General features: G+C 47.5%; 1 protein-coding gene across 5 annotated transcripts in view; it reads right to left on the bottom strand.

The window, feature by feature from the left end:
* Positions 1-224: 224 nt before the first annotated feature.
* The window catches only part of AGAP1 (ArfGAP with GTPase domain, ankyrin repeat and PH domain 1), a 1,113,642-nt gene continuing 1,101,607 nt past the window's right edge, over positions 225-12,259 (bottom strand). For all 5 annotated transcript variants that reach the window (XM_086956296.1, XM_086956297.1, XM_086956294.1 and 2 more), the window contains one exon: positions 225-5,083. In XM_086956296.1, coding sequence (XP_086812422.1) covers positions 4,874-5,083 — 210 coding nt within the window. In that variant the 3' untranslated portion in view covers positions 225-4,873. The remainder of the gene's footprint in view (positions 5,084-12,259) is intronic.

Genomic DNA, 12,259 nt, shown 5'->3' with positions numbered 1-12,259 from the left:
ACACAGTTCTTATTGCGGCCACATTATTGCAAGACACCGTCACCTAAAAACGATTGCAATTAGTTGGTCCTAACTATAACTACTTAGTGTCGACTGCCACTGACTATATAGTATGCACAAGCTACACAATAATCAACAAGCGCCACCAACCCTTGGTAAGATGAGAACAGGAATATGAGATTCCAGTTTCAGTCTGTACAGAAAAAAAAGCAAAATTAGAAAAGTTTCATTTTAACTTTTTATTCAAATAATTACTTTTTTATTGTTTTTTTTACATACACACTGTATCATCATCTAAAGACACAATACAAAAAGATCTGTATAACTTAGTTGATGCAATCACAAATGTGACCAAAACAAAAAAACACAGTTGACCTTGGGAGAAGGGGCAGGAAATTCCATTGTTGGTTGGAAAACAAATCCAAAAAAATAAAATGGGAATTTAAAAAAAAACGCACACAAAGTTTAATACAGAAATCTAGGTTAGCTGAAAATATCCACATCCAATGGTAGGACCTCAAAAGTCAGTCAAGGCCCAACTTTGAACAAGCACTCGGCTGCCAGATGGAATGGCCTTGTGCTTTAGGGAACCCACCGTAAGAGAATCCGGCATGTGGTATTGCTCTTTTACATGGGTTGGAAGCCGAAATACAGAACACGAGGGCAGAACCAGCAATTGGCTGAAATCTCACCTAAAGGGGGCGGTGAAGTCAAAAAGCCAGCGCATGGAGTGCAGGCTGGAGGACCAAAGGAGTGGCAATCGAGAGAGCACTGCCCAACTTCTGCATGCCATGTAGTGTCATGTCTTATCGCAACGCACTATGTACAGCGTCAAAGCCTCTGCTCATGCAGAGTTGCACGTAACCCAAATAATGGATTTTATTGGTACAAAATATTGATAATATATTTTAAACCCTGAAGGCCAGGGATGTGCTTTTGTTCTCAGCTTTCTCCTGTGCCCTGGATGAGGTTGTAAACTTAGAAGATCACACTTTCATTACTTTCTCAGTAAACTTTTCTGCTTCGACGATAAAATAAAATAAAAATACATCCAATTCTTAAAACACATCATATTGCCATTTAAACTCTGAATTGGTACTGGTTTCACACTACAGGTGAGACCAGTACTCACTTGAGATGGTCAGAAGGGGAGTGCTAGACCATCTACAAGAAAATTCAAAATCATACAACCTACCTTTCTTTGCTGGAGTGTTTAGTGGAGATGTAAAGAAATTGCTGGGATGCAAACCATGGCTCTACTTCAAAAACATCAGTAAACCGAACTCAAGTGCTTTAAAATCTAGTGTGTGATGTCATCAGCATACGACCTTTTATTCAATTGAGCGCAAAAAAAGTTATTGGTGCTCAAAATTTCACAAATCCAATGCCCAGGTGGGAAGAGATTACAAAAAGGATTGTACATAAGACTCGACAATTCTTTAAATAAAGGCTGGGGAAAATAAATAACTCCCAGAAATGAACCAAGAGTTATCCAGAAGTGCAACCCAAGAACTAAAAGTGGCCGATAGGGATACGTTTATGGAAACACAAACTGGGGCCACCCTAAACCAATATGCAGAAAGATGGTATGTGGAGTGGGGGATACGATAGATACATTTTAGGACGCTTGAAAAAATGTGTGTAACATGTAGTTTACTAGCTGCTAACATCCCTTTCTCTCAAACAACACATCTCCACCTTTTACAAATATTAACGTTTCTTGTTTCCTTTCAGAGCCTCAAGTGTTGTCTACTCTTACCCCTTTTGACATTCATCTCTTTCCCGCAACCATGATTTGCTACAAGCACACTGTTAAACCTTTGGTAGATGGATGATATTTTAAACAAACAATGGAACCAACAAACTCCAGGGTCAGAGCAGTGCATAATAGGAGCCTAGCTGATGCTCAGATAACCGCTAATAGCGGCCTTCCCTTCTCAGATATACAGCGAAGGGGTAGGAGACTAAGAGAAAGATTATTTTTTTGGTACAAAAATTATAAAAACGTTGGTCTAAATAGAGGTTCTCTCCATGAATCCTAGCCCAGCAGACCCATGACTCACTGGAACTTGGATTGAGGCTGCGAAGGGCCAATGGAAGCCATTCCTTCGGCTTTTCCATTCATCTCAGTCTGAATAAAACATAGTTTGGCAAGATTCGGCCAGATCAGGCACTCCTTAGAAATGTCACAGCAGTGATGACAACACTGACAGATACTACTGTCCCAATAAGACAAATTAGAGAAGTGATAACGACATCATCAGGCACTGCTGTCCTTGTAAGAAATGTCCCAGCAGTGATGATACAATTGTCGGGCACACATGTCCCTGTAAAAACTGTCCCACCAGTGATAATGACCTTCTCGGGCACTGTACTGGACAGAAATATTTTTGCTGCAAGGATGTGTTACACTAAGATCCATTGGTCCAGGGAAGGGTTGAACGGGACTCAACTGGGACTTCAAACCCAGTTTTGCGTTAGGAAGGCAACATAATGCTGCAATTCAAGTCACTGCTTTATTTTTGATCTAGTGTCACAATTAACTATGCTCTAAGATTTGTTTGGGAGGGACAACTAATTCCAAGGCCACGGTGGAAAACGTTTTGCTGCTCATTTTCGATGCCCTTTATCCCCTGGTGGTACATATGAGGGAGGGGCTCCCTTTAAACACAGCGTAGAACGAACAGGACAGAAAGGTGACAAAGCACCCTATAAAGTGCTGTTTACTCTGTGAAGAGCTGGACGGATAGCGGTGCAGACACCTAGGATGTAACAGTAAAAAGTAGAGATGTTTTAATAAACCCACTGAAGCGACACTTGTTGTCACTTTATGACACCTGAAGAAAGCAGCCCCTGGCATTGCACACATACTGCTGGGATGGATCGATAGGAAAGAAACCTGACCTTACACCTGCCTGGGAAAAAGCTTATGTATGGACACAAAATGGAGGCTCCTAAGAGAACGTAGTAGGGCGCAGAGCTGAAAAGGCAAGAATGTAGAAAATAAAAGCAACTTGATAAAATAACAAAAGGCGGGTCGACCCCACTTATATCTAGGGGAGATGGCGTGTGCATAAAACATACACGCGGTGTCATATATTTTTTTCTGTCCAGATAGTGTATCTACTTAAAAATATATATAATTTTCTTACATTTCAAATACATCGTTCTTATTCCCTTTCAAACATGAGACTGTGACGTGGTATTGTGGGGAGAAATGATTTCAATAGCCAAAAGCCACAAAGAAATTGAAGGTAGAATCGCATGCTGATGCCATCCACAAAAGCCCTGGGTTAAAAGAATTAAGTTTGATGTGAACAGGCCTCCTGGGGTTAATGTCCTCGATAGTTAAGTAATATACAAAATACAGGGGGACGTGGAAGCAGGTTAATGAAATAAGATTTCTGAAACAAGAGTACAAACCCCAGCACTAGCCCTCCATTTTCCTTCGGCTCCCATGCTCACTTTTCATGTCACAGTGCCCAGAGTTCACATAATTCTCAGAATTAAAATATTCCAGTACCATCTGGTTTAGGATTATAAACGGAAATGTGGCCCCTCCTTGTCAGTCGTGTGTATTTCTAAAGTACAATGCTGCTAAAAACATTTTTAATCATAAATTCCCTCTCGTTACACAAAATAAATACCCCCCAAAAAAGAAAAAAAAAAGTCAGGCATCTCATCTGCTTCATCCGTGGTGTGTAGGGGCGAGGGTTAGTGTTCCCAGCTAACATAAATCAATGCTTTACTCTGTGTGCACAGTTCTTTCCTCCATGTTTTGCGCAGTCTCAAGGAGGTCTCCTTTTGCACTTCATGGTCCTTCAGAAGCCTTCTAGTTCATTACTGTATTTTGTTAGTAGTGCCAATCACTCTTTCGTCCTCACTGGCTGCCTTGATTTTTTTTTTGTGACACCCAGAACCTTCAACGACGATGCCTGTCTGCTTTGTACCTGGGTGTGACAGGGTGGGCCTGAGGTACAGGGATTGGACGGAGCATGTCCCTTCCACCCCGATGGCCAGAGCTCTCCTCGCTGGAGAATTGCGAATTCAGTGTTGAGTTATGACAGTGAACCGAGGAAGGAGGGCTGCGAAGGACATGTCTGGGATAATATGAGGCTTGGACGAGTATGGCAATCACATCCGAGCAATCACCGGAGCGTGCCCGGTAACTACCCTACTCGGCTAATGTGCTTCTTTGTCCGTGATGAGTAATCATGTTCCATTAAACCACGGTAAAGGCTGAAGGAGCTCAGCTATGCGGAGTGTAATGAAGCCAGTATTCTCCCTGGACAGATTAGCTGCAACTGATTTGACATACACCATCATAGGAGCCTCAAAGCTGCCACGGTTCGTACTCGTCTGTGATGTATGCCGTCAAGCTGTACTGGAAAGGCAGCGAGAGCCAAGGCTTTCGTTAGAAAGAGGGAAATGGGCTGATATGCTCAACTGCCAGTTAAGTTGCCAGTTCTTCTGAGCGCTCCTTCCCGCTCGCCTTTCCAGGCCCCCTCCCTCCCCTGAGGTCCTGCTCGTGTGGAGAGCTCTCCCAGGGTGTGCAATGGTCCCATTCCTCAGCCACGGCATCAGGTAGTGTGGCTGCTTCAGGTACTTCAGTCCTCCACAATCCCTTTTTTGGATTCCTGGATCCCAAAGGTTCTGTGGCCTACCCCGCCTCCTCCTGGCCCCTTTGGCATTGGTCCAGGGTCAGGGCACTGAGAAATGGAGCAAGAGGCAGGACAATGGATGTCTTAAGGAGGGGGCAAAACTTGTAAGACTTTACAGTGCCCAGAACTTCTGCAGTGAGAGGAGGCTGTAGGTGGACCTCCCTTGCGACATCCTCGACGATGCAGCAGACCAATGGGTACGTTCACCCGCGTCAGATGATGGTGGGCATCCGACCCCCTCCGCTGCTGCTGTTCCGGTTGTTATTCTTCCTGGACAGGTTGGGAGTGGCCATGAGCACAAAATGTTCATCAGGGCAGCCATACTGCAGAAGAATGTCCATGGACTCTTGATTCATAGCCTGCTTGGCGTAGGCTAGGGCAGTGTTCCCATGGGCATCGCGAGCCATCACGTCCACACCATACTATGAAGAAAAAAAGAGAAGATTCCTGTTAGACACATCACAACAGGGCTTTTGTTAAATCCCAGACACACAAACATATAGCTAGTCTCAGTGCCAACACTTTAACTTCCACACTATTTGATTTATGTTTTGTTACGCAAGATGGGAAGATTGCCAACACAATGCAATGCATATATTATACATCAGTATTAAACGTGTACACTTTCCAATGTAGTTTTTTTTGGGTAAACAATTTTATTGATATGTAAAACAATCATTGGGCATACAAAGATCATTCTGTGCATACATAGAGAGCGGCAAATCAAGGATTTCTATACATCATCACATGAAAGAAAACATTACAGCTGTGTCATTCAGGCAGACCCCCCCACGCCCTTTATCAATCCATCACCTCCTTCCATCCTACTCCGAGTCGCTGTCACTATCTAGCTGTGGTGGCTCACATAGGAACCCTCTATATTCATTCCACGCACCCCAGATCCTGACCCATATCCTGCGGACATTTTCGATTCAGGTATACTGCCCTTTCAGCCATCGTCGCGGAGTCCAAGTCGGAACACCACTACCTGAACGTTGGCACCAAATGTGATCCCCAAAATCTGGCTATGTTTCTTATAGCATATATGCTACCCAGTGTCACCCAATCCTGCATGGAGTGAGTGAGATCATTGGGTTCCCAAATGTTTAATAGGCAACACCGCTGTTCCGGGGCCAATGAATCTTTCACCACTTGCGATATAGTCCTCATAACCCTGGCCCAGAAGTTGGCAACCTGAGGGCATTCCCAGATGGTATGAAAGAACGTTCCCTCCTCCCCGCATCCTCGCAGACAATACTTATGTGTAGCTTCCCCAATGTTGTGTAGGGTGATCCTAGTGTAATAAACGCGGTGTAACATTTTTAACTGTATCAATCGGAGTCTGGATGGTATAGCAGCCTCCCGGGTTGAGGAGAGCGCAGTATGCCAATCTGACTCATCAAACTTTCCCACCTCCGTGGTCCAGGCATCCTTTAGATTCAGAGTGGGGTCCGGTAGGTTATTAATGAGTTTACGGTAAACTAATGAGGTCGCCTTTTTGGGCATGTGTTCCGTTAGAAGCCTATCTTCCAATGGGGTAGATTCAGGTATTTAATCGCCAGGTTGGACTATTGACCCCAGGGCGTGACTAATTTGCAAATATCGAAATCTCTCTGTGGGCGCTAAATCATACTGTTCCTTGAGCTGTTCAAATGAGAAGATGGCACCCCGCCTCTGGAGGTCTCCCACCGTGGAAATACCAATCAAGTCCCATGCCTCGAAGCCCCTACTGTTGCACTGGCAGCCCAGTTGACGCGATGACCAGAGTGGCGTCATTTGCGTAATTGTGTCTGTACATTTAAAGCAAGCCGAGGCCAAATACCACAACTTCACGGTATGGGCCAAACATGGCCGCTGCACTTTTGTCGTAGAGTGCATTTAGCACACGACCACTACCTAGGTCATACCTGTCCGCTTTATACGCTGGCTCAGTCTGCGGAGCGTGCAGCCACTGGTTTATGATCTTCAACTGGGCCTCCCAGTAGTATAGTTGAATATCAGGGAGCGCTATTTCTCCATCAAACCAGCCCCTAACTAGTTTATGTCGGGAAATGTGCGCTGGTTTGTCCCCCCAAAGGAGACCAGAGACCAGTGAGTCTATGGTCCTGAAATATTTAGGAGGCACGAGAAACGGAGTATTCTCGAAGATGTATAGCAGCCGGGGCAGAGTCATCATTTTAAATAAAGCCGCCTTTCCCAGAAGGGTCAATGGCAAGGTATGCCAGTGTTGTACGTCACTACGAAAACGCTCCAGAGGGGGCGCCAAATTATGGCGAAAAAAGGCCTCTTGATGAGGCGTCATCCAGATCCCCAGATATTTAAAGGGCCCATCAGTGATCATCATCTGACAGTCCGCCGGGAGCTGCGGTGGGGGGCCCTTGAGGACAAATAGAACAGACTTGGACCAGTTGCTAGTATACCCCGAGGCCCGCCCAAAGATTTCACAAATGTTAAGGAGCACTATAATCGAGCGTCTGGGCAAGGTCAAATATAGAAGGATATCATCAGCATATGATGATATGGGGTCCTCCCACGTCTCGGTCCAGCTGAGTCCCTTAATCATGGGGTCCCACCGGATCCATGCTGCCAACGGCTCAAGGATCAGGGCAAAAAGCAGGGGCGACAAAGGGCACCCCTGCGCGTGCCTCGTCCAAGCGGAAAATCTCTGGAAATATGGCCATTAGCCACTACATGCGCCAGCGGCTAAGTATAAAGTAGCTCCACCCACGCACAAAATTTGGGTCCGAAGCCAAGATGCCGAAGAACTGCAAATAAATATGGCATTCAACCATGTCGAATGCCATTCGGGCATCCAGGGATAGTATCACCGCCGGCTCCGGAAGACTTGGTACCTGTGCCATCACAGATTAAGAGCTGTGTTTCTGCTCGGCATGAACCCGGATTGGTTCGGGTGAATCAGTGTCTCCAGATGCGGGGTTAGCCAGTGGGCTATCATTTTTGGTAATATCTTGGCTTCCGCATTCAGTAAGGAGATTGGACGATAGGATGTGCACACGTCCAGGGGTTTGCCAGGTTTTGGTATCGCAATTATTGTGGCTGTCCGCTGGTCTTGCGGCAGTTCCTCCCTACTCAAACTTTTGGTATCGCAATTATTGTGGCTGTCCGCTGGTCCTACGGCAGTTCCCCCCTATTCAAACTATCTAAGAACATCTCTAGAAGGTGCGGAACTGTTAGATCAGATACACGCTTATAGAATTCTATAGGGATCCTGTTGGGACCCAAAGCTTTACCCGACTGTAGAGACTGAACTGCAGCAAGGACCTCGTCCTTTGTGAAATCAGATTCCAGGAGCGAGACCTCATCCTCTGATAGGGACGGCATTTTGATGTCCTTAATGTAGGTTTGCGCCTCTTCTGTTGACAGGTGTGAGGTGGGGGTATAGACTCGTTCATAGTAGTCAGCTAGGGTGTCTACAATGTCCGTTGGAGTGGTGACCACTACGCCCTCTGGGGTGCGGAGCTGTGCTATCGTCCTCTGGGCCCTTTCTTTCCTATCCAACCAGGCCAGAACTTTCCCCGCCTTATTTCCTACTTCATAAATAGTTGCGTGTGTTGGAGCCGTTGTCCGACCCGTTCCCGCTGGTATTCAGTGAGCTCAGATTGGTTTAGGCGTAGCTGCTGAGCTGTCTCCGCAGTAGGGTCATTCCCGTGTTGTGACTGCAGCGTGGCCAGGTCAGCTTCGATCGCCTGTAGGTCATCGCTTGCCGCCCGCCTGTGACCCGTTATCGAGGCTATAGCTTATCCCCTTAGCACTGTCTTATACGCCTCCCACAGGACACCTGGGGATTGTATCGAATCTGTATTTTCTTGGAAGTAGTGCTTCGTGACTGTAATCAACTCTTTCCTAATCTTGGGATTCTGTAAATAGCCGGGGGAAATCTGGAAGATATGTCCCCGGGCTTTAATATAGGAGGTATAGGTCATGGAGACCGGCGAATGATCGGAGATGCCTCGCGGGCTTATCACTGTCTCCGTCAGGTGGGGAAGACTGTCAGTGGAGAGGAAAAAATAATCAATGCGGGAAAGACTATTGTGGACCCCCGAGTAGAAAGTGTACCCGCGGTCCCCAGGATGTTTGTATCTCCACCCATCCGTAAGGCCCAGTGCCTCTAAAAAAACAGCCAGTCGGGACTTACCCGTCCCTGGCGTCCTGCATGGGTGGCGGTCCAGCGCATCATTCAGAACAGCGTTAAAGTCGCCCCCTATTATGAGCTCCCCTTCGGGCAGTTTCAATAAAAATGTACTAAGGGCGGGAAGCGCAAAACGTGTACACTTTCTATTACATACCATACACACACGGACACTTTTACTCATGACAGGAAATATTAATCTGATTCAATAAAACAAGCTATGTGGAAGAAGTTTATTGATGTACATTTAATCACCCATTTATCCCTACAGCGTAAAGATTCATTAAAATGTTATTACCATAGTACAGTCTAGCTGATGTGAGAAAGCACTGCTTTACTGACTCACAAATTGCAAAGTAGAAACTTCTTGTGGGCATTCAGAATGCTTCCCTGGGAATGTATTTCAGCCGTTGCTTACTATTGGCTTTGTGGTTTGTAATTCACAGTTGTTTGCTTTATATTTGCTGGCTTTATTTGCTTTAGGTTGTCCAGCTTGAGTTCATCCCACCCAAAATAAATTCTCGTTTACTGTATCCTTTCGAGTACTCCTTTTCCTTAAACTGGACTTTAAATCACATTCTCATCTTGTCACATTTGCTGTAGGTTAAGAGACAGGTCAAATGTCAGGCTCTGTCTTCCGAGAGAGCATGGTGTTTACTTTTCTTTCTCTTACTTCAAAGTGAGAGAATTAATGTGACAATCATGCCAATTAGCCATGTGAGAGGAGAGGATGTTATTTTCTCTAGCACATAACTAAAATGAACTGTGCTGATATTTCAGGCTATATGAGAATTGCACAAGTTACTACTTGTGTAACGATATATCTGTAAGAGACATTAGTTAGTGATATATTCCTTACCTTAGAATATCCCCAGGCGTCAGACTGGATCCGGAAATTTTTGCGTAGCAGTACCTTTGTGCGTCAGTAGGCGTCGTCTGCGCCGTGATGACGTCGTCGGAGTACTTAGACGCTGCCTCCGCGTACTGACGTCAGTTCTTAGACACAGCTTTTCCGTGCTAGAAACGCAGAGCTATGCTAAAAACTAACACTGGTGCCTTGAAACTAGGGCCCTGAAAGGGGATGACCTTAACCCTAGATATTGGTTCGCAGAACGGGGAGGATGGGTGGGTCGGTAAGGAATCTATCACTAAATAATATCTCTTACAGATATATCGTTACACAAGTAGTAACTTGTGCATCTGAAAGAGACACGTTAGTGATAGATTCCTTACCCTAGAATAGATACCCCAGCAATACCATCCCCGGTGGTGGGTCTGCGAACCAATAATCACACCAGAAAGTCCTGGAGGACGGAACGGCCAAAGAAGCCATCCCTCCGGACTTGGCTGTCCAGGACATAGTGTCTTGCAAACGTGTGCAGCGAGGCCCACGTAGCTGCCTGGCAAATGTCCTGCAATGGCACTCCACGGCCCAAGGCAGTTGTAGTCGCTGTGGCCCGAGTGGAATGAGCCCTCAGCCCAACAGGGGGTTCCTTCTTAGCTAAGGAGTAACACGCCTGAATACACAAGATGATCCACCGCGAGATGGTCCGCTTGTGCACCGCTTTCCCCTTCTTAGCGCCCGCGTAACCAACAAAGAGTTGGTCATCCACCTGGAACTGGCGTGTGCGATCCAGATAAAACGAGAGCGCACGTTTTGGGTCCAGACGGTTGAGCCTCTCTTCCTCTCTCGAGGGATGCGGAGGCGGAAAGAAGGTGGGCAAGGTGATGGACTGCCCAATGTGGAAGGCTGTAACTACCTTGGGAAGGAAAGAGGGCCTTGTCCGCAACACAACCTTGTCCAGATGGACCAAAAGGAAAGGAGGTTTACAGGATAGAGCCTGGAGCTCACTCACTCTCCTGGCAGAGTTGATGGCTACCAGGAAGGCAGTCTTTAAAGTGAGAAGGCGAAGAGGACAGTTGTGAAGTGGCTCAAAGGGAGCGCACATCAGAAAAGTAAGAACCAAGTTAAAGTCCCACTGAGGCATCACAAAGGGCACAGGAGGGAACGTATGCGTGATGCCCTTCAAGAATCGGTTAACAATAGGGGACTTGAACAAAGAAGGTTGATAAGGCAGCCTCAAGAAGGCTGAAAGAGCAGAAAGGTAGCCCTTGATAGTGCCCAGAGCAGAGCCCTGCTGGGCAAGAGAAAGAAGAAAGAGAAGAACCTCAGAAAGAGGGGCATTGAGGGGATCCACAGCCTTTGCTGTGCACCATGCCACAAATCTGTTCAACCTGCAGGCGTATACCGACTTTGTGGAGGGACGCCTGGCTGCCAGAATGATGTTACAGACTTCAGGAGGCAAGTCAAATGGCCTCAACTGTCGCCGCTCAATCTCCAAGCATGGAGGTGAAGACTGGACAGGTTCGGGTGGAGGACCGTCCCCTGCTGCTGCGACAGAAGGTCCTCCTGAGGAGGCAGACGAACCGGGAGATCGACTGACATACTGAGTAGCTCCGGATACCAGTACCTTCGTGCCCAGTCCGGAGCCACAAGGATGACTTGTGCCCGGTCGCGCTTGATCTTCTTCAGCCCTCTGGGCATAAGTGGTATAGGTGGAAAGGCGTACAACAGACCGCAACTCCACTCGCGACGAAAAGCGCCTCCGAGCGAGTGCCGCCTTGGCAATTCCAACGCGCAGAACTGATGACATTGCGCGTTTTTCTTCGGTGGCGAATAGATCTAACCAAGGCTCTCCCCACTGCTGAAAGAGGCCTTGCGCCACGTCCGAGTTCAGACGCCATTCGTGATCCATCATGCACCGGAGGCTGAGTTCGTCCGCCCTGGCGTTCAGAGAACCTGCCAGGTGTTGAACCACCAGGGTCACTCCCTGATGTTCCAGCCATTGCCAGAGGCGCAGAGCCTCCTGGCATAGGGTCCACGACCCCACCCCGCCCTGTTTGTTGCAGTACCACATGGCGGTGGTGTTGTCCGTGAACACCTGCACTACACTCCCTCGGACAGAGGGGAGGAATGCCTTCAGTGCTAGACGAATTGCCCGCAGCTCCAAAAGGTTGATATGGAGCCGGGACTCCGCCGGAGACCAGGGGCCTCCGATCTCCGCCTCTCCCATGTGGCCTCCCCAGCCCTGGAGGGGCGCGTCTGTCACAACTACGCCCTCCGGTTAAGGGAAGGGAAATGATCTGCCGCTGACCCAATCGCGGTCCGTGAGCCACCACTGCAGCTGTGCCCTTCGAGATCAGGACATGGTCGGACAGGTTGCCCTGATGCTGGGCCCACTGAAACTTCAGAGCCCGCATCCGCCAACGGTGTGATGTACCAGAAGGATGCAGGAAGCCATCAGCCCCAGAAGCCGCAGCATCAACTTGACCGAAACTCGGGATAAAGGCTGGAAGATTGGAATCAGAGCCTGTAATCCCGAACCCGCTGTTCGGGTGGGTAAACCCGAAACTGCGCCGAGTCGAGAACCGCTCCGATGAAAAGGAG

Source organism: Lissotriton vulgaris, chromosome 2_1, assembly GCF_964263255.1.
Source record: "Lissotriton vulgaris chromosome 2_1, aLisVul1.2, whole genome shotgun sequence".
Classification (NCBI taxonomy): Eukaryota; Metazoa; Chordata; class Amphibia; order Caudata; family Salamandridae; genus Lissotriton; species Lissotriton vulgaris.
This window is presented reverse-complemented; position numbering and strand designations above follow the sequence as displayed.